The sequence below is a fragment of the Leucopleurus acutus genome, assembly GCF_964270905.1.
Source record: "Leucopleurus acutus genome assembly, chromosome: X".
In the NCBI taxonomy this organism is placed as follows: domain Eukaryota; kingdom Metazoa; phylum Chordata; class Mammalia; order Artiodactyla; family Delphinidae; genus Leucopleurus; species Leucopleurus acutus.
The window spans coordinates 41,308,218-41,330,835 of NC_139148.1; the positions used below are offsets into that span (position 1 = coordinate 41,308,218).

The 22,618-nt window shown below is 46.3% G+C and overlaps 1 protein-coding gene across 4 annotated transcripts; it reads left to right on the plus strand.

Moving 5' to 3' along the window:
- The first annotated feature begins 1,573 nt into the window (after positions 1-1,573).
- USP11 (ubiquitin specific peptidase 11) lies at positions 1,574-17,263 on the plus strand. 4 transcript variants are annotated; one of them, XM_082865455.1, is made up of 21 exons: positions 1,574-1,746; positions 9,112-9,221; positions 9,395-9,525; positions 9,871-9,988; positions 10,127-10,272; positions 10,396-10,457; positions 10,582-10,681; positions 11,041-11,214; positions 11,297-11,455; positions 11,841-12,065; positions 12,207-12,290; positions 12,409-12,503; positions 13,240-13,446; positions 14,120-14,172; positions 14,360-14,617; positions 14,693-14,763; positions 14,917-15,029; positions 15,985-16,134; positions 16,223-16,338; positions 16,511-16,599; positions 16,673-17,263. In XM_082865455.1, exons 1-21 carry the CDS (start codon positions 1,595-1,597, stop codon positions 16,808-16,810), a joined length of 2,751 nt encoding a protein of 916 aa, XP_082721581.1. In that variant the 5' UTR covers positions 1,574-1,594; the 3' UTR covers positions 16,811-17,263. The 4 variants fall into 4 exon arrangements, with proteins under 4 accessions (XP_082721581.1, XP_082721583.1, XP_082721580.1 ...); XM_082865457.1 differs by having other exon boundaries at positions 14,360-14,602; XM_082865454.1 differs by having other exon boundaries at positions 14,360-14,763.
- Positions 17,264-22,618: the final 5,355 nt, after the last annotated feature.

The window sequence follows — 22,618 nt, forward strand, 5'->3', positions numbered from 1 at the left end:
AATCCCTGCCCTGCAGAAGTTAACCGAAAACAGGTAAATCATAAGATCATGTGTATGGGTGGTAGTGGGATTTGAAATTGTGCAGGGAAAGGGTATTCTGGACCTGTGTGTGCCTGGGCCTAGGTGTGGAAAGGCAAGGTGTGTTTTTGCCTGTGGGTATGGGTGGTGATAGTGAAGGAAATCACTGAAACAGACCCAGAATCATGAGCCTGTCTTGGGGAGTTTGTGATATGGTCAAGTGGGGACAGCCAATAGGCAGGTAGATGTAGAGAGCCAAAGAGAGAAATTTTAGTTATCACCAACATGTAGGGCTGGGAGCTCTAGCAGAGAAAAGGCTGGCATAGTCTAGTGCACTGGTTCTCAGCAGGAGATAATCTCCCCCACCCCCAGAGGACATCTGGCAGCGTCTGGAGACACTTTTGGTTGTGCCAACTGGTGGATGCTAGCGGGCAGAGGCCAGGGATGCAGCTAAACATCCTACAATGCTTCCTACAACAGAGAAATGTCAATAGTGCCTAAGTTGAAAAAACCCTGGCATGGTGGACTGGTTCTCAAACTTCTGGTCTCAGGATCCCTTTATATTCTTAAGAATTGAGGACATCCAAAGAGCTTTTGCTTATGTCATGCAGCCTCTGGAAAATTCCACCGCATGTGCAAGAGAGAATGACCATGAAAAAGTATTGTTGTGAATAGTTTTGACTTTGTGAACCCCCTGAAAGGGTTTCCTGAACCGGTAGAAAGCCTAGGACCACAGTTTGAGGATCTCTGGCCTGGTGTTTTAAGGTGCCAACTCTGGAACTGGAATTCCTGAGTTCGAACCACAGCTCCACTACTTACTAGGTGGGGCAAAGTGAATTAACGTTTCTGGTGCTCAGCATCCCCATTGTTGCCCATAGGCAACCTGCTGCCTAAGACTACTATTTACGTGCAATAAAACACCTAAACAGGGTCAACTATTATTAGTACTGCAACTCCAACAAATATACCTTGCCTGGGGCTGACTTGTCTTCAACACGTTTATCAAGAGAATAAATCTAGTTCACCCAGGGAAGAGGCCCGAAGGGCTGGGCGGCGCCCTGGAAGTGGTGACCTCTTTTGCATTAGGTTTTGATGGAAGGGAAGGGTAGTGCAATGAAATAAGGGTATTCTGGTCAGGCTAGCAAAAACGCCGCTCCCAGGATAGGGGCCCGCGGTCCCCAGCAGAGCATGGGACCGAGAAGACCTGGAAACTTTGTGTTCCTCTGAGCGCTCCCCAATACATGTCCTCGTCCACCCCGGGGACCTCTACCTGCACCTTCCACAAAACCGTTTGCCCCGACTCAACATGGCGTTAGAATCCCACAAGACACCTTTGTCTTTAGTTCCCAACTGGAGGCTTTACCCCGCCTATTCGTCGCAGATATCACCGCCCAAGGTCCGATGCCCGCCTAGCCCCTCAACGCGTCCGAGCGGGTCTCCCTTTTCAAAATGGCAGTAGCCCCCCGGCTGTTTGGGGGGCTCTGTTTCCGTTTCCGGGGACAGAAGCCGGAAGTAGCATTTATGGGGACTTTTCCTATCCCCAGCTGCGATGACTGTGAGAGGAGGGCGAACGGCCATGGCGGCGGTGGCAGAGAGTCCGGCGGCTGCGGCTGCGGCCGAGGACCGAGAGCCACAGCGTAAAGCGGTGCCGGGCCTGGAGAGCCAGCGGCGCCAGATCGAGAACGGCGAGAATGGGCGAGGGCATCCGCTGCGGGCGGGCGAAAGCTGGTGAGGCGGAGCTGCGAACGGAGCCTCGGCTAGGGGGACGATGGGGGCGTTGGGGAAGGTGGGGGACGGGGCGGCGAAGGTCCGCAGGAGAGGTGCCGTGGGGCGGAGTGGCCTGTGAGACTGAGGACAAGAGACGCGGGGAAGTGCCTTGTCTTTGAAAGAGGCGGGGCCGGGCCTGTGTGGTGGAGCCTGCGGCCTGAGAACCGGATTGTTGTGGAGAGGCAGGGGGTCGGATATATATTTTTTAAACATCTTTATTGGATTAAAATTGCTTTACAATGGTGTGTTAGTTTCTGCTATATTACAAAGTGCATCACCTATACGTATACATATATCCCCATATCTCTTCCCTCTTGCGTCACCCTCCCACGCTCCCTATCCCACCACTCGAGGTGGACACAAAGCACCGAGCTGATCTCCCTGTGCCATGCGGCTGCTTCCCACTAGCTATCTATTTTACGTTTGGTAGTGTATATATGTCCATGCCACTCTCCCACTTCGTCCCAGCTTACCCTTCTCCCTCCCCGTGTCCTCAAGTCCATTCTCTATGTCTGCGTCTTTATTTCTGTCCTGCCCCTAGGTTCTTCATGACCACTTTTTTGTTTGTTTATTTTTTGGATTCCATATATATGTGTTAGCATACGGTATTTGTTTTTCTCTTTCTGGCTTCATTGTGTATGACAGACTCTAGGTCCATCCACCTCACTACAGATAACTCAGTTTCATTTCTTTTTATGGCTGAGTAATATTCCATTGTATATATGTGCCACATCTTCTTTATCCATTCATCTGTCGATGGACACTTAGGTTGCTTCCATGTCCTGGCTATTGTAAGTAGAGCTGCAGTGAACATTGGGGCGCATGTGCTTTTTTGAATTATGGCTTTCTCTGGGTATATGCCCAGTAGTGGGATTGCTGGGTTGTATGGTAGTTCTATTTTTAGTTTTTTAAGGAACCTCCATACTGTTCTCCATAGTGGCTGTATCAATTTACATTCAGGGGGGCGGATCTTGAGAAGAAAGGGCCACGGCGGCGGGGTCAGGCTCACGTGGTGGAACTAAGAACCTGGGAAGGAGGTTTTCTCAGCAACAGAGCGGGGCAGCGTGGTCTGCGCGACGTAACGTAGCATTTGGGGGCGGCCCGCGGTGCTCCGCCGCGCCTGACAATGGAGGCGAGGCGGGTGATGTCAGGCGGAAGAGCGAAATCGGAGCCGAAAGGCTGAGGGGGGAGGGGAGTCGGAGCCTCCGTGACGGAGGGAGCTGGAGCCTGGGAACGAGGCTTGTGACGTAGGCCGAGGGGCGTGTCCTGGGGCAGAGGAAAGACTGCAGAGGGGAGGTGGTACCTTGTGAAGCAGAAAATGGCGCCTGCGAATGAGCAAAGTTTGTGACGCGGCGAGGTTTTTGCCTCTGGCCGAGCCCTTCTTCCCAGGACGGGAGAAAGTGCAGGTGATTGGCACGGGAGGGGCCTTCGATGTTACATTTGTTTTCTGTTTTGTAATGCTTTGTTTTTGTAATCAGGAACAAATAGCTTTTTAAAATGTCAACGCGTATCTTGATAAATCGGCTTGTTTAATTGATTTCTTTGCTAACCAGTGCTTGAAATGTACTGTTCCTGGGTTCATTTTATTTCTCGCCGAGTTGTATGTCGTTTTTTAAGTTGTGAAATACGTAAGACCTGTAAAGATTATATGAAACGTTTACGTAGCCCAGGTTGATGGACATTCTATAAAAATAAACGGCCTGTGCTCTTCAAAAATTTCAAGGTCGTGAGAGACAAAGGATGAAGAACTGTTCCAGACTGAAGAAATTAACGGGATTTAACGAGTCATGATAACTAAATGCAAAGTGTGATCCTGGGTTGGATCCCGGAGCAGAAAAAATAAATTATTTAAAAATAAGTTTTTTCTCATAAAATGGATTTTCTCTCTTTTACTGTAAAAGATATGAATGGGGAAATTGGTAAAATTTTACTAAGGTCTGAAGATTAGCTATTAGTACTGCTAATTCCTTGCTTTTGATAATTGTATTTTGAGTATGAAAGGGAATATCTTTGTTTTTAGGAAATACATGTCGAAATATTTAGGGGTAAAGAACCATCGTGTAAGCAAGCTTACTCTGAAATCGTTGAAAGAATGGCATATATAAAAACGTATTTAAAGAAATAATCGAGCAAATGGGTAAAATTTTAAATTTGGAGAATCTGGATGAAGGGCACGCGGGAATTCTTTGTATTATTTTTGCTATTTTTCTGAGTCTATTTCAAAGTTAAAAATTTAAAGAATAATAAAAAAATTTGTGAATTAATCACCTAGGTTAAGATTCAGACCGTTACCTTAAGAAATCCTTCTGTGCCCCTCCCAGATGAAGATCCCTCTCCCTGCCAGGGGAGGTTATTACCCTGAATTTTTAATTTCGTTAACGTTTCCCCACCATTGTATGCATCCCTAAATAGTATTTGTGTTCTAAGCTTTCATTTTATTGAGGATATATATGAAATCAGACTGGATGCACATGGTGTGCCCTTTGCATCATGTCAGGTGGGTACTCTGTATTCACATGACGTCATTGGTGATGTTAGCCTTGATCACTTGGTGAAGGTATCTGCTGGGTTTCTCCACTGTGCAGGTACTATTTTCCTCTTTCCGTACACAGTAATTCTTTTTAAAAATAGTTTACGTCCATCCTTTCCTCAAAATGTTTTAACAGTCTTCCTATTTTATTCAATGTAACTGCTAAAATTCTTACAATGACTTGCAAGGCTTTAGGATTGCGAGGCTGGTCCCTGGCTCTGATCTTCTCCCATGCTCTTCTGATTTCCCTCCCCCTCACTTTCCCCATCCGGCCATGTTGGACTCTTGCTGTTCCTCGAACGCCTCAAGCATGCTCTCACCTGAGAGCCTTTAGGAGTGAGGTTTGCTCATTTTACAGAGTTATTTAATCACAGTACTAGCGAAATATATATTCCTGTTACTGGAGAGACAAGTTGAGATTCCCCAAATCGGAAATATGGAACTGAGCAGTTTGTTTTACCATTACACTATAGCTCTCCAGCAAGGCAAAACCTCAATCCATCCTGAGAATAAACAATAACAGGAACGTTTTTATAGCCCACTTGGAGGTGTTCAGAAGGGCGGGGGGGGGGCTTTGGTTTCTGCCCCATCCTACCTTTACAGCCTTGTGACAATACCCTTTAAAATTATCCCACCAGTACCAGCTTTCCTCTTGGGGTGCTGAAAATGTTTTGGAAGTAGATAGAGGTTGTGGTTGCACAATGCTGAATGTACTAAATGCCATTGAATTGTTCACTTTTTAAATGGTTAATTTTATGTCATGTGAATAAAAAATTATGCTCTGTCAATAAAAAAAATTTATCCCATCGATGTTGGTTCAGTGAAGCCAGTTTATCTCTGCTTTTGTGGATAATATGCAGCATTTTTCCTTAGCTCCATTTTTAAATGCTTATCTAGAGCAGAGCACCTCAAGATTCTTTAATTTGCTGTCTATTTTATAGGGGTTTGCTGCAGTGGTCAGGAAATTTGTGCTTATAAAGCATTTCAAAGTCATGGACTAACCCCAAATCATATACCTAATATCCATATTAATATTTGCACCTTCTATCTTTTGTCAGCTGGCAGATTTGGGTGGGGGCATTTAATTAATTTGGCCATCTAAATTGATTTAATTTCTAGGAGAAGCTTAAATTTTAAGAGAAAATTCAAATCTGTGATAGTTTAGCCTCCTTGGCAAATTTTCGAGGATGAACCATCTAAAACAAATCTGGGATAGCTGGAGTCTCTAGGTCTGTGCAGGGTGGGGATAGTTTCCTAACAGAGGTAAGCAAGCATGAGGTTCTCTTTGCTCAGGTTAAGGAAGGTGGGTGGCTGGGTTCAGTATTGCAGAATCGACTGTGATGTGTGAAGGGGAAGCAACGTCTCACTGGAGCTTAAGAGACTAGCCTAGACATGTTGAGGGTTTTCTGTCAATGGAGAAGTCTGCACAGCACGGGGAACCGTTACCTTTAATGAAGACCCTAGAACTAAACCGACTGAAATTTTCACACGTTTGGTTGGCGATTGCTGCTATAGCTCTTACACAAGGTAAATATGCTTTGGCCACTGGATCTAATGAAAGACTGAAAAAAACAATAGGCCTCTGACAATTCCCCTCTAATTGAGTCGGCACCCTTAGTACCTGTTCAGACTTTTTGTGAACCAAAAAGGGAAAGGAGTTTGTGAGTCTAGCGTCCTGGAGGGGGGAGCTTTTGGTAGACAGTTACTGTACTAGTCTTTGTTGCTTGAACATTATGCTTTTTAGCTTGAAAACTATGCAGTTATTGAAAGATATTTATATTAGTATATCTAATTATATATGATTAATAACTAATCTAGGAAGATAAACTTTCTTTTTGGTTTGTCATTTTTAAAAATATCAAGTTTGAAGAATGAAAGCTTTTCTGAAATTTTCAAGTTAATTAAAATTGGGGGAATTTTGGATAAACCTAATGATGCTATTATCATTCCTTTTATAGGGCAAAGGAGCAGATCTTTGTGGTATCTCCCAGAGATAGTTTAGACAGAAAAGAACATCTTAACAGTGTTATTATTCTGACTTTGGCCTGAATTTGTGAAAGACAAAGGAAGAATAGTTGTTTTTTAACAAGATATAAATTGAAGTAAAGACAAGAAATATTTATAGTCAACCTCGTAAAACACAGTGATAAATAACAAAGATTATTAGGAGCTTAACTTTTTTTTAAAGCAAGAATTCTTTTTAAAAAATGAGCTAAGGAGATGTCAGAAGGTACCAAGAGTTAACAGTAATTTGGTGACAGAAAAAGGAACTTCCAGTCTGGGCATAAATTAATGTAGTCATTTTACAGAAAAAGGCCCAAATTCTAATTTTTCTCCTTTGGTACATTATTCATGTAACAATTTATAGAAAGGATTTATTTATATGCCTGCCTTCTTATTTGTGTATGTAGGCTTATACAGATATATAAATAATAAATTTAGAACAATGTAATAGCACATTTACCATCTGAATAAGCTAACAACCTTTTAATAAAACAAGTAGGAAACCATCTCTTAGTTTACATCCATATTTCTATTTCTCTGTAATTATTATATCTAGTGTAATGATTAACCAGAATAACCAATATTTTCTCCAGACACAAGAGAAATCTAGAGGACAGACAATATTTTTAGTAATTTCTTTCCATAAGCACATATTTCATATCATTTTAACAAATTTGAGGAAACACAAACATAAGTGACTTTAGGAAGATCCATTTTATTTCTGTATACTAGCAACAAGACATTAGAAAGTTAAAATTTGAAAGATACCATTTACAGTAGCAACCAAAAAAAATTGAAGTGTAGGAGTAAATAACAATGTGGTGCTTTTTCATTAGACAATGACAACTCTGTCATGACTGCCACCTGAGCTGACAGATTATGAGCCATCCCAATTCAGAGATGTTAAAAAAGTTTTTGTGTCTTTGAATTGAAAAAACATGCTAGTGATACTTTGTGAAAATTTATGTAAAACTTCAGTCTTCTATGATGGCTTTAGAAATCCAGGTTGTAGCCAGGTCTGGAGGTTTTGCTTACCACTCTAAAAAGTGATTTTAATGTTAATCTTCCTTAAAAATCTGCTTTTAAAAAAACCCATTGAGCTGTGGCTCCTTTTGCTTCGAAGGTCCCATTAACAATAAACTAGCTTTACTGAGTAACCTCATAGACCATCAATGGAGGCAATTAAAACCTTGAAGGGGAGGTGAAGGTACAGTGGCAGAGGGTAAGGTCCGCAATGGGGTTTTCTAGATGAGTGATGGGAAGTGTCTGTGGCTTGAGCCACTGGAGTGGGGAGGGTGTGTGTTTCTGGCATGAATGAAGTACGGGGTCTGTGGGGGTCACTGCAACCCCCAAAATAAATAACTGAATAAAAAACAACCCACAGAAAAGTTTGCCTATTTGGGCAACATGTGACTATTCCAGGGTTTTTCTATCTCCCCATCCCCCTACCTTTCTGATCCTTTTTTAAACAAAGAAAAGTTGCCATTTTAAGGAATCCAATTTATAGAGTTAAATCGCTGGAAAACTGTTACGTATTTTTTATCAGTTTTGTAATTTTTTTAAAAAGTGTTTATTTGAGGCTGTTAAATACTTGGGACAGCCTTTTATGTGTCAACAATTCCATAGCAGGGACTTCCCTGGTGGTCCAGTGATTAAGATTCCGCACTTCCACTGCAGCGGGCAAGGTTCGATCCCTGGTCTGGGAACTAAGATCTTGCATGCCACGGGTGGGCGCAGCCAAAAAAAAAAGAAAAAAAAAATTCCATAGCAGAGCAGGTTTGTGTTGGAGTTGGAGGGGGGAAGGAGGATTACGTGTACATGAACTTTTTTGTCTAAGCCCTGGGATCAGAACAGTAACAGCTAATGTTCATTTAGCACTTATTATATGTCAAGTATTTTGCAGACTTCAGAATTTCTCATGACATTTTACAAAGGCAGATTTCAACAGTCCTAAATGTTTATCCTAGTAGTGCATATAAAAGTCTCCTTTAAAAGAGAATAGGTCAAACTGCACTTAAAGGTGGTTCAGGTGGTAAATTTTATGTTTTAACCACAGTTTTACATAAAGAGTGAGCTAGTCACCATACACTTAGAAATTTACTCTAAAGCCAAAATAAATCCTAAATAAGAAATTATTTTTAAGATGGCAGTATACAGTTTTTGAAGGAAAACTTTATGATTCCTTTAGCAGTTGAAATTCTTTTTGATTTCTGAGCGGGTTTTCAGAATTTAACAATCCATTTCTTAGCTGAAGATTTTTGTATCCTTTACAAACACTGCACATTTAACAAATGGCTAAGTCTTACAACATTAGCTGCAAGTAAGTTATTTTGAACCTAATTTGACTGTGTTACCCCACAGACTAATACAAGTGAATTATTGTTTATTCCATCATAAAATCTCCTGTTTTCTGGCCCCATGGGTATGGGTATGGGTTTTGGTTTTTTTTTTTTGCTGTTATTGAGCACACTTTCTGTTTTTAATCATCAAATCTCTTTTAGTATCCTAAGAAGTTAAGCATTCTATCCAAATCTGGATTTCACTGAATACATTTTGCTTCTAATTTATTTTTATATGATGCTGAAAATTTTTTTAAATGTTGAATTCTGGGAAGAATTTCTTTTTTTAATCGGAAATATAGTTGGCGTATAGCGCTGTATTAGTTTCAGGTGTTCATGAAACTTGTCATCTTGACTTGTAACATGTTGATACTTTTAGTCTAATAACCGTGTGAAGTGGTACCACTAACCCCCAGATAGCCGTGTGACACCCCTGTCACCTGTCTGGTCCAGGTTCCTCGTGGAGCAGCACTGGTACAAGCAGTGGGAAGTATACGTGCAGGGAGGAGACCAGGACCCCAGCACCTTCCCTGGCTGCATCAACAATGCTGAGCTCTTTGAAGGTACCAGGCTTCTGCCTCCCAACATCAGCCAAGCCTGGACTTCTTGTCATCTTTGTCCCCGCAAATGATCATGAGCCCCTTTTCTGTGCTAGGTCATTGGTGAGATGGCCAGAGTGACTCATCACTTTCCTTCCCTGATTGTTCCTCTGCCACCTCCCCCCGCCCTCCTGCAGACCAGGTAAACTGGCGCCTCAAGAAGGGACTGGTGGAAGGTGAGGACTATGTGCTGCTCCCAGCGGCTGCTTGGCATTACCTGGTCAACTGGTATGGTCTAGAGCATGGCCAGCCTCCCATTGAACGCAAGGTATAGTGGGTGGGGAGGGTGCTGGGGGGTGGCTTTTATAGGGCGGGGAGCGTAGGAGGAAGGCCTCCATAGGCCCAGGATGGGTCCAGACCTGTGTGTTCACGTATGCTGTATCCATACACCTGGGTCTGCCCTCTCCTCCTCTCCCAGGTCATTAGATGGTATCTTGCTGTGTCCCCTGCATTTGCTCGCCTGTGTGTGCTCCCCTCACAGAGCCTCGTACGTGTGTCTATGCCATGTGTGTTTGTCTGTGTGGATGTTCCTCTGATCTCAAAGGTCGTCGTTCCTGTGTCCATGTGTGTGTTGGGTGGGTACACCTGTGTGTGCATCCTTCCCTCCTTCCAGGTCGTGGAGCTGTCCAACATCCAGAAGGTTGAAGTGTACCCAGTAGAACTGCTGCTCATCCAGCACAGTGATATGGACACAGCTCACACCGCTCAGTTCAGCCGCACAGATTCTGTTGGTGAGTCTAAGGGTCGTGGAATGAGTTGGCATTCCCAGCCACGGTCACAGCTCGGTGACCTAAGGAATCTGATGCCAAGATGGGTGGATCCTCCAGGGTCCCAGGAAGACCTTGAATGTGCTCCATCACCCTCCACAGACCTAGTTCTGCGCACCGCTCAAGAGCAGTTTCTGGTGAGCCCCCAAGAAGAGACACGGCTGTGGATCAAGAACGCGGAGGGCTCTTTTGAGAGGTTGTGCAACACACGTGTCACAGTGCTTGACGCCGCTCTCAAGACTGGGCAGGTAAGGGTGGGGAGGACTTCTTGGCCCACCACCCGTGCTCAGGTTGGGGGAAGTGAGGGCTAGGTGTCCGTGGACCCTCCATGAATGCCTTTCCTGATCTTTACTCCTCTTCCTCCAACCCAGGTGGTCATCATGGAGACCCGAAACAAGGATGGCACTTGGCCCAGCGCACAGCTGCCCGCCATGTGAGCCCTTGGGGTTTCCAGTCCAGAGTGGGATCCCACAGTAGGCAGAACAACTGAGCCCAAGAGCACATTCCACCCACAAGTAGTAGGTCCTCAGCTGATAAGAGTTTCTCATCCGTCCCAGGAGCAGCGCGTCGGAGGAGGATGAGGACTTCCAGGGCCAGCCGGGCATCTGTGGTCTCACCAATCTGGGCAACACGTGCTTCATGAACTCGGCCCTGCAGGTTGAGCCATTAGGTCTAGGTCTGGCACTGCGCAGGGATGGATTTGAGCGTTGGAGATTGGGGACAGAGCTAGGGGGGTATTGCAGGGCAAGGGGTCAGTTGGAAGCTGGGGCCCCACAGTCTGGCTCGACATGCCCACGTTACTTTCTGAAACGTTAATGCCTCTTCCTTCCACTTGCTCCCTGCTTTCCCTTGTCTTCTCTCCTTCGTCACCACATTCTTCCTTCTCCTGAAATTCTTCTCTCCCCTACTTCCCTGCCCCTTCTCTTTCTTTCCCCTTCCTCCTGTCTCCCTTTCCTCTGTCCCCACCTTGGTTACCTCTCTCGCCTCTTCATGCACCTGGCCCCTGCCTTCTGCAGTGCCTCAGCAACGTGCCACAGCTCACCAACTACTTCCTCAAAAACCGCTACCTGGAGGAGCTCAACTTCTGCAACCCACTGGGCATGAAGGGGGAGATCGCAGAGGCCTATGCGGACCTGGTGAAGCAGGCGTGGTCCGGCCACCACCGCTCCATCGTGCCCCACGTGTTCAAGGTGTGGCTCAGCCCTGGCCGGTTCCTCTGTGCCCCCACCCCCCAACTCCCTCACGCTCTGACGGCCCTGCCCATCTTCTCAGACCAAGGTCGGCCACTTTGCGTCCCAGTTTCTGGGCTACCAGCAGCATGACTCACAGGAGCTGCTGTCGTTCCTCCTGGATGGGCTGCACGAGGACCTCAATCGTGTTAAGAAGAAGGAATATGTGGAACTGTGCGATGCTGCTGGGAGGCCAGATCAGGTGGGCGCTCCTGGAAGACCCCCATCCTGAGAGCCTCATTAAAGCCACTAGGGCCTCTGCCTCAGGAATTTTCTGGCCTCCCTGGAGTATCCCGCACACCACCATTTTCTATTAAGCTCCTCTTCCCTGACCTCAGTCCCAACCTTGGCTCCAACGCCACATCTGCGCTCACGCCCAACCCAGAGTTAACCCCCACCTGGTCTCCTGCCCCAAATAATCCCCGGCCCCGACAGTGAACGCAGTCTCCAGATAGCCCTCACTGTAACTCTGCCTCTGGACTTTACCGGTGGCCGTAACCTTAACTTTAATCCCATGCACATCCACCCCATACCATGGTTTTCCCCGGCCCCGGGCAAGCCTCACCACCCACCATGACACTCAACAGGAGGTTGCTCAGGAGGCCTGGCAGAACCACAAACGGCGGAACGATTCTGTGATTGTGGACACTTTCCATGGCCTCTTCAAGTCCACGGTGGTGTGCCCTGATTGTGGCAACGTGTCTGTGACCTTCGACCCCTTCTGCTACCTCAGTGTCCCATTGCCTATGACCCACAAGAGGGTCATGGAGGTCTTCTTTGTCTCCATGGACCCCCGCCGCAAGCCAGAGCAGGTATGGGGGGAATGGGGACAGGGGACGTAATGAGGGACATGTAGTCAGAGTTCGTTTGATTACTCTGTCGTACCTCAGGGTTTCCTTCACTAACTCACCACACATCCTTCTGCTCTTTTGTGGATACCGTTCCTCCCTCAGCACCGGCTCGTGGTCCCCAAGAAAGGCAAGATCTCGGATCTGTGTGTGGCTCTGGCCAAACACACTGGTGTCTCGCCAGAAAGGGTGAGGCTCTGCAGATAGAAGGAGGGTGGGATTCAGGGGCAGGGGGGCAGAGAGAGGCAGAAGGGCCTGGGGGAGACCTGGCAGACTGACCGGTCCCCTCTCTGCATCCCATTCTCAGATGATGGTGGCCGATGTCTTCAGTCACCGCTTCTATAAGATCTACCAGCTGGAGGAGTCTCTGAGCAGCATCTTGGACCGAGATGATATCTTCATGTGAGTGAGAGGACGAGGGGAGATGAGGGCTTCTCAGGAACCTCCTCCGTTAACCACCTTCCCTCTCCCTTCCTCGGCCTGATTCACAGGGCACCTGCGCAGCTCGGGGCTTCGGCCATGTGCCTTAGTGGGGCAGGGGGCTAGGGGCTGTCAGTGAGTGGGGCGACACATCCTTATACAGGGCGTCCTTGGGTGTTTTCCTCCTTGTTATGTGAGGGAGGCTCCTGTTTCTTTATTTTATTCAGCACTTAACTAGTACCTTGTATGTACCCGATGCTGATCTGCACTCCTTACTCACATTGCATGCCTCAAAAACCAAGTGATTTTTGAAATGGGGAACACTAAGATGCTTTCTGAACATAAGAACATTCAGAGCAAGTTTGAAATCTTTGGGTAACTAAAATAGAAGATGCTTTATGAGTAGAAAAATTTTTGTAAACCAAGCAGTTTAGTTTTCCAAAAAGAAAATGGTTTTAGGTCCCTGTGTCACAAAAAATTTTTGTCAACTCCCTCAGTGCGCTGATAACACCAAAGTACTTTATCTAACATCACATAAACAAAGGGCTGTGTAAATCATCCAACAGTTTGTAAAATACAGAACCCTGGGTAACTCTTCGGACCCTTTTAAAAATATTTTCAGGCTGTGAGTGGTGAGTGGCTGGAGCAACTGGGGTAGAATCCTCGAATCCCTCTTGGGTGTCCTGATCAGGCATGACCAGATGTCCATCCCCCACAGATACGAGGTGTCAGGCAGGGCTGCTATTGGCGAGAACTCCAGAGAGGACGTTGTGCTTCCTATCTACCTGCGGGAGCGCACCCCAGCCCGGGACTACAACAATTCTTACTATGGCCTGATGCTCTTTGGGCACCCGCTCCTGGTGTCGGTGCCCCGGGACCGGCTCTCCTGGGACGCCCTGTATCACATCCTGCTGTACCGCCTCTCGTGAGTCTGCTGTTTGGGGTCAGGCAGGGAGGTGGGGTCAGAACTCAGATCCGGGCGTCTAGCTGCTTAGTTGCCACTTCCCGTCTGCATCCAGAAGACAGCTCAAACTTAACATGGCCAGAGAGGAACTTGTAGGCTTTTTTCTTTCTCTAAATTGCTGACTTTGCACCACTTCTCCTAGGTGCTGGGGATATACAGAGGTGAACAAGACAGACAAAATGCAGACTTCATCTTGTACTTAATTGTCTCTTCCTTGGAGAGGCTTGGTTGTTTGTGTTTTTACTGATAGATTTTCATTGTGCTTAAAATCCAGAGTCCTTACCAAGGCAAACAACAGTGCGTTATCTGGCTTCACCTCTCTCATGTTGCACTTACAAGTGCTTCTCAGAGGCCTTCCCTGATGGAAATTTACAGCTGATTGTGTGCCTGTTTACCAGTGGCTTATCATACTTAAGATCCACGCTCCTTAACTGTGGCACACAAGATCCTACATTGTCAGGCTGCCTCTTCCCGTGTCCCTCTGGCATCTCCTGAGACCTTCCGGGCTCCTCCTTAAGAACTGTTTGTGTGTGGGTTTACCAGTAGCTTCCCATCATAAGCAAAGTAGGATTCTGGGCTCTGTCCTCCCTGCCCTCGGGTCCCTCCTTGAGAGTCTCCTCTGCTCTGTCGGCAGACGCTATGTGACCAGACCCAGCTCGGATGACGAGGATGATGGGGATGAGAAAGGTGAGGAGGAGAAAGGAGAGAGGATCGGCAAGGATGAGGGTCTGTACAAGCAGTCCCATGGCCTGAGGGAGGGTCAGGGGGCTTGGGGTCGGTCTGGCCCACACAGGGTCCACATGGATGTGTATTGCAGCTCAACCCCCTGGGGCTCACACATTTCCACCTCTGACATCCTCTCCTGTCCCAGCAGACCTAGAGGATAAGGACAACCTCCCTAAGGCTGGACATGTGGCTGGGGGCAGCTCCCAAGACCCTGGGCCGGAGCAGGCTGGGCCCAGCTCTGGAGTCGCGGGCGGGAGCCGGGCCCCTGTGGACAACTCCCCTGGACCATCCCACTGGCCCCAGAGAGCACGGCGCAAACACCTCTTCACCCTGCAGACAGTGAATTCCAATGGGACCAGCGACCGCTCGACCTTCAACGAGGATACCCATGGTGTCTCCTTCAGCTGTGAGCCAGGGTTGGGGAGGCGGGAGGGGGGTGTGCTTGGCAGCAGGGCCCATGACCACCTCCCCTCGCCCCCAGCCCAGCCGTACATTGCCATCGACTGGGAGCCAGAGATGAAGAAGCGTTACTATGACGAGGTGGAGGCTGAGGTAAACGAGATCCTGGGGATGGGAGGCACTTTCACCTTGCGCTACACACAAAGTCCATGCTCTTAACCACTCGGTGTGTGTCTTCCACCCCGACTCCTTTTTATCCCCCACAACCCCCATCCTCATACCTGGCTGTCCATTCCCCCAACCTAGGGCTACGTGAAGCATGACTGTGTTGGGTACGTGCTGAAGAAGGCTCCGGTGCGGCTGCAGGAGTGCATCGAGCTCTTCACCACCACTGAGACCCTGGAGAAGGAAAACCCCTGGTGAGGGCCCAGAACAGGGCCTCTGGGGGTGCAGTTGGGTGGGACCACCTCCCCCAGTCCGTCACCACTAAATACACCTCCTTCCCCCTCCCCCTCACTCGAAGCCTTCCTGCCACTCTGGCCACCAACACCCCAAGCCTATTCCTACCTCAGAGCCTTTGCCTGGGCTGTTCCTTCTCCCAGGGTCATTCTTCTAGTTATCTACAGGATTTGACCTCCATTTTGCTCAGGTCTGTGAGCAAATGTTACCTCCTCAGAGAGACCTTCTCTTACTCTTCTGTTAAAAGCCACTCCTCTCCCAGCCATCAGCTCCCTCCATTCCCTCTTTCTAGCTCTGTAACGCCACTTGATGTCACCTCCTAGATCCCCTTTTGCATCGTTTTTTTGTATTTTCTGTTAGAGTGAACCCCTTAAGGGGGAAGACTTTTAAGTTCACTGTGTGTCTCTTCTCACTGATTATAATGGTGTGGGCTGTGCAGTAGATACTCATTAGATCCTTGCAGAATAAACAAAACAGAAAAAGAGAACCAAAAAAGACAAAACCAGTCTAAAAAATAAGAGCGGCATCTCCATGGAGCAGAAAGGGAATAGAAATACAAAGTAGTGCCAAAGGACTCAACAGTAGACCGTCAGTAAATACCTGGCGAGTGAGTCAGTGAATAAAATAGAAGAAAGAAAACTGGAGTGAGAGAGGCAGGCTCTAAAAGAAGACTAGTGTCTCACAGACTGGAAGCCAAACAAAAACACACGCCAGTACAAAAGTGTATACAGTGGGGAGTTGGTGAGTACTTGGTAGGATTTTAACGTGTCAAGAGAGCAAACTAGAGTAACAGGCAGGCTAGGAGTAAGAGCAGCATCTCTGGACGAGACGTGGCCCACGAAGGCCGCACGGCACAAAGAGCATGCGGTAGGTGCTCAGAAAGTGTCTGTGTCCTGACTCGGGCTCCATCTCTAGGTACTGCCCCAATTGCAAGCAGCACCAGCTGGCCACCAAGAAGCTGGACCTGTGGATGCTGCCGGAGACGCTCATCATCCACCTGAAGCGCTTTTCCTACACCAAGTTCTCCCGCGAGAAGCTGGATACCCTTGTGGAGTTTCCTATCCGGTCCGGGGCCCGGGGAGGCTGGCTGTGGGGGGAAGGCAGGCAATGGGGAAGGGGGCGCCAGCAGTGTTAACCCTCTCCCCACCCACAGGGACCTGGACTTCTCCAAGTTTGTCATCAAGCCGCAGAACGAGTCGGCCCCAGAGCTGTACAAATATGATCTCATTGCAGTTTCCAACCATTACGGGGGCCTGCGGGATGGACACTGTATGTGCCAAGCTGTGGCAGGGCCGTGTGCTGGGGGGTCAGGATGTCCCCAGTGGGTGTCCCCAGATGTGTGAACGGGTGGCGAGGTCATTAGGGTGGGAGGAGTGAGAGCGGACGTGGATGCCTCTTAGGGGCAGGAGGGTGGGTGAGGACAGCTTCCCCTCTTTTATAGACACGACATTTGCCTGCAACAAGGACAGCGGTCAATGGCACTACTTCGATGACAACAGTGTCTCACCTGTGACTGAGAATCAGATTGAGGTGTGATTTCCATCCTCCCTTCTCCCGACACCCTCCTCCCCGATCCACACTGACTCCTGTCCTCTCCTTGCAGTCCAAGGCAGCCTATGTCCTGTTCTACCAACGCCAGGATGTGGCACGTCGCCTGCAACCCCAGCCCAGCTTATCTGACCCCCCAGCGTCCCCAGCCTTTGGTACCCCAGCCAACTCTGAGTTCATGGATGTAAATTGAGGGGCCCTGGCCCTGCCACAGGGAAGGTAGCCATCTCTGCTCTCTTCCTTCCCAGCTCCACCCCTGTCCTCTTAACCTGTGTTAGGTGCCCCATGCCAGACGCCACAGGCTTAGTTGTGGCTACTGTTCTCCTGTGCTGCTATATTGCTTTCTCTTGGAGAAGAAGAGGTCATGTCTCCTTCCAGCAGTGTGTTCCCTACCTGTGTTTGCCCCTTAGAGCATTAACCCTCCCTTCTATTCTCTATTTATGGTTGTCCCCTTCCCTCTTGTCCTCAACCTGGGGTGAACTGAGGGGTTGGTGGTGGGATGCACCTGAACACAGAGTGTATTTTCTTATTGAGGCTCTGTACTTTCTGCTGTGTACATATAAACGTGCCAGTGTGTTCCTTGGCAGTGTGGGTTTTTTTCTTTTAACATACTTACCAAGCACCAGTTTTATGCCTGTGTGCTTACTGAATGCCAGGTGTGTGATGGCTGCTGCTCTGAGTGCACCATCTCTGTGCCAGGTACTATTCTAAGTGCTTCTGAAGCACCATCTGCGCATCAGACACGATTCTCAGCACCAACTGCATGCCCAGTGTTTCCCAAAGCATTTTGGAAATATCGACTCATAATCCTCACAACAGTCTCACGCAGGAGTTGTCATCGCCAATTTCAGATGGGGAAACAGATACAGAGATCAAGTAATTGCTCGAGCTAGGTCCAGAGGTCAGTACACCTTATCAGTTACACGGCAGTAGTCCTGGAGGGGACGTTTGACCTCCCTGGACCCAGGATGGAAATCTTTGTGGACATGACCTGCACTACAGGTGATGTGGGAAAGGTGTGCCTGGAACAGACAGGCATCCGTGTGGGCAAATGGGTGGTTTCCGGACATAAAAGATACTAACCAGACCACCTCGCAGGCCCCCAGTAGTGTCCTCTGAGGAGTGAGTACATCTGGCCCAAGCCATACAAACTGACAGGACAGGTGTGCTGTGTTTGTGTCGCCCCTATGCTTAGCCTCCCGCCATGACTGCAGCTCCCCCACCAGGCAGGGTCCCTTCAGCCTCATGCCACAGAAGAGTGAGGTGGTGCACCTAGCACAGAATGGGTGCAGCATAGTGTGTCTGAGCATAAGATGCCACCTAAGCACTGCACAGCCCCCACCTGAGCCCTCCCGTAGGCACCAGCTGTCACCTCTGAGAAACGGCTCTTGTGGGGACAACCTTGGGGCAGCGTGGAGTGGACAGATGTGCAGTATCTGGATGTAGACAAGCACCCCAACCCTTCACACTGAGGAAGGGAATCCTGATCAGGACGCCTGAGAGACCATTCCCATGGGAAGGGTCTCCTCATTCCCCTCAGCCTGCTGCCTTTGCACTGGACCTGGCAGCCTCCCCCCGCCCCCACCTCCAGCTTTATCACCTACAAATCTCCGGTCATGCTGTTGACACAGGCAAGAATCGAGGTAGTTGCTGTGAGGAGCTCAGCTCAAACTGACTTAAGCGAAAAGCACAGAAATACTAGTTAAAGGTATGACTGGATCCAGGAACTCATAAGCTGTTGTTTAATCCTCACGAAGACTATATGGTTTAAGCACTGTTACCCCATTTTGCAGATGAGGAATCAGGCGTAAAGAGCTGGTTCAAAATGAGACCTCAGGGCTTCCCTGGTGGCGCAGTGGTTGAGAGTCCGCCTGCCGATGCAGGGGACGCGGGTTCGTGCCCCGGTCCGGTAAGATCCCACATGCTGCGGAGCAGCTGGGCCTGTGAGCCATGGCCGCTGGGCTTGCGCGTCCAGAGCCTGTGCTCCGCAACGGGAGAGGCCACAGCAGTGAGAGGCCCGCATACCGCAAAAAAAAAAAAAAAAGACCTCATTAGCTATGAGTAATCAATCAGTCCTGGACAAAAATCCACCTACAATGAATTCACTCAAAATAACTTCCCGGGTTTAACCAAAGACGTTTCAAAAAGACAACATGCCTAAGAATCAGGAGAAGTAAGAGGCAACAGACGCAGTTACACAGAGACACCTCATATTAGAATCCTCAGACATCAATGTAAAACAGTTATGCTTACTCTGGCCATGGAAATAGAGACGATTACATATGAACAAGAAATTTAAAACTTTTAAAAATGAAAATGAGAAAGAACCAAGCAGAAGTCATAGATCTGAGATAGATAATAACAGTTTGAGAAGTCGATGGATGAGTTTAGCAACATATCAGACATAGCCGAGGAGGGACTCTGTGAATTGGATACAGTTTAAAGTGTACTAAGTAGTGCACTTGTAGAAGATTTTAAGTTAGACTAATACTACATTTCGATAAATTAAGGGTATAAAAACTAAAGAATAGAAAAAGTATAAATTTCAAACAAGAGGAAGGGAAATAGATGAATAATCCAAAAGAAGGCAAGAAGAAAGGAACATGGAACAAGGTGGATGGATAGCACATATGCAACCACTTGCAAATAGTCTGCTCTGCCCTCTCCAGTTCAAGGAAGGGGACTGGGAACTAGGCTGCTGCTTCCAGACCGCAACTGCCACCGTCCCAGGGAGAAGGTGGGGCGAGGGTGAGTAAGAATGCCACAGAACTTTCCCACGACTTTGAAGATGTCTTTTTCTTGATTGGGTACTTGCTGTGTTGCTATAAACCTGTGACTGTTTCCAGAGCACTGACACAATTGGTTCTGACAATTCAGCTTGCTTTCTTTTTTCTTTTCTTTTTAAATTTAATTTTATGTTTTCGTTGGGGAACACAAGCTTGGAGCTTCCTAGTCTGCAATTATGCTGATGTCACTCCCTTTGTGTATTATGTGTTTTTCTTTAAATAGGAAATTTATTGATAGAAATCTCATATTTTTTCATTAGATTACACATCATTTATTACTTGTTTTTTATTTTTTTAAATTAATTTGTTTACTTATTTTAATTTTTTTTGGCTGTGTTGGGTCTTCATTGCTGGGCGCGGGCTTTCTCTAGTTTCGGCGAGCGGGGACTAACTACTCTTCACTGTGGTGCGCGGGCTTCTCATTGCGGTGGCTTCTCTTGTTGTGGAGCATGGGCTCTAGGCTCGCGGGCTTCACTAGTTGCAGCACACAGGCTCAGCAGTTGTGGCTCGTGGGCTCTAGAGCACAGGCTCAGTAGTTGTGGTGCACAGGCTTAGTTGCTCTGTGGCATGTGGGATTTTCCCGGACCAGGGATCAAACCCATGTTCCCTGCATTGGCAGGCGGATTCTTAACCACTGCGCCACCAGGGAAGTCCCTGAATTAGGTATTTTAAAATGATTCCACTTTATCTCTTTTGTTTGCCTATTAGCTCTTACTCTTAGTTTTATTTACTGATTGCTTTAGGGTTTATATTATACATCTTTAACTTATCAAAGTCTACCTTCAAGTGATACATACTACTTCACATATAGTATAAGAACTCCACAATAGTGTGCTTCCATTTCCCCCTGCTCAGCCTTTATGCTATTGTTATCATGCATTTTACTTTAACATGTTATAAATCCCAAAATACATTGTTACTTTTATTTTTTTAAAAAATATTTATTTTTTTTACATCTTTATTGGAGTATAATTACTTTACAATGGTGTGTTAGTTTCTGCTTTATAACAAAGTGAATCAGTTATACATATACATATTTGGTTGCACCAGGTCTTAGTTGCGGCATGGGGGCTCCTTAGTGTGGCATGTGAACTTTTAGTTGCAGCATGCATGTGGGATCTAGTTCCCTGGTCAGGGATCGAACCCGGGCCCCCTGCATTGGGAGTGTGGAGTCTTAACCACTGTGCCACCAGGGAAGTCCCTGTTATTTTTATTTAAGCAGTCAATTACTTCAAAGAGATTTAAATAATAAGAAAAGGAATCATATATGTTTACCCACATAGTTGCCACTTCCAGTGCTCTTCATTCCTTTGTGTAGGTCCTGATTTCCATCTGGTATCATTTGCCTTCTTTCTTTAACATTTTTTGTAGCGCAGGTCTGCTGGTGATGAATTCTCTGTTTTTGTATGTCTGAAAAAGTCTGTATTTCACCTTATTTTTTGAAAGATATTTTCATGGGTCTAGAATGTTAGGTCAACTGTTTCTATTTCTTTCAGTACTTTAAAGACATTCCTCCACTATCTTCTTCCTTACATTGTTTCCTATGAGAAATCTGCTCTCATCCTTATCTCCGTCCCCCTGTGCATAGTCTTTTTTTCCCTCTGGCTGCTTTGAAGATTTTCTCTTCAGCACTGGTTTTGAAAAAATTGATTATGATATGCCTTGGTGTAGTTTCCTTTTTTTCTTCTTCCAGTTTTATCGAGATATAATTGACATACATCACTGTGTAAGTTTAAGGTGTACAACATAATGATTTGACTTACATACATTATGAAATGGTTACCACAATGTTTAGTGAATATCCATCATCTCATATAGATACAAGATTAAAGAAATAGAAAAAAAATGTTTTTCCCTGTGATGAGAACTCTTAGGATTTACCATCTTAACAACTTTCATATATAACATACAGCAGTGTTAATTATATGATGTTGTGTATTACATTCCTAGTAGTTATCTTAGAATTGGAAGTTTGTACCTTTTGACTGCCTTCATCCAATTATCTTCCCCACCATCTTCCTGCCTCTGGGAACCACAAATCTGACCTCTTTTTCTATAAATTTGTCTCTTTGTTTTTGAAGTATAATTGACCTTCAACACTATGTTAGTTCCTAGTACACAGCATAGAGATTCAATTTTTCTATGTATTTCAAAATGATCACCAAGATAAGTCTAGTTACTGTCACCATACAAAGATATTACATAATTATTGACTATATTCCCCACACTGTACATTTCATACCCATGACTCACTTATTTTGTAACTGAAAGTATGTACCTGTTAAACTCCCTCACCTATTTCTCTCCTCCTCACCTCCCCTCCTCCCTGGCAACCACCTGTTTGTTCTCTGTTTATGTTTAGTTATGTTTGTTCATTTGTTTTGTTTTTTAGATTCCACATATAAGTGAAATCTTACAGTATTTGTCTTCGTCTGACTTATTTCACTTAGCATAATGCCCTCCAAGTCCATTCATGTTGTCACAAATGGCAAGATTTCATTCTTTTTTAAGGCTGAGTAATATTCCATTGTGTATATATATACCACATCTTTATCCATTCCTCTTTTGATGGGCACTTAGGTTGCTTCCATATCTTGGCTATTGTAAATAATGCTGCAGTGACCATAAGAGTACACATATCTTTTCAAATTAGTGTTTTCATTTTCTTTGGATAAATACCCAGGAGTGGAATTGCTGGATCACATGGTATTTGTATTTTTTATTTTTTTAGGAATCTCCATACTGTTTTCCATACTAGCTGCACCAATTTGTATTCCCACCAACAGTGCACAAAGGTTTCCTTTTCTCCACATCCTCACCAACACTTGTTATTTGTTGTCTTTTTGGTAATAGTCATTCTGACATGTATGAGGTGATATCTCATTGCGATTTTGATTTACATCCCCCTGATGATTAGTAATGTTGAACATCGTTCATGTATGTGCCTGCTGGCCATGTATATGTTTTCCTTGAAAAAATGTCTATTCAGGTCCTCTGCCCATTTTTTAAATCAGGTTGTTTGTTTTTTTAACGTTGAGTTGTATGAGTTCTTTATATATTTTGGATAGTAACCCCTTAGCAGATATATTGTTTACAAATATCTTCTCCCATTCAGTAGGCAGCTTTTTGTTTTGTTGATAGTTTCTTGCCTTGGTGTCGTTTCCTCATGTTTCTTGTGCTTGGGGTTCCTTGAGCTTCTTGGATCTGCAGGTTTC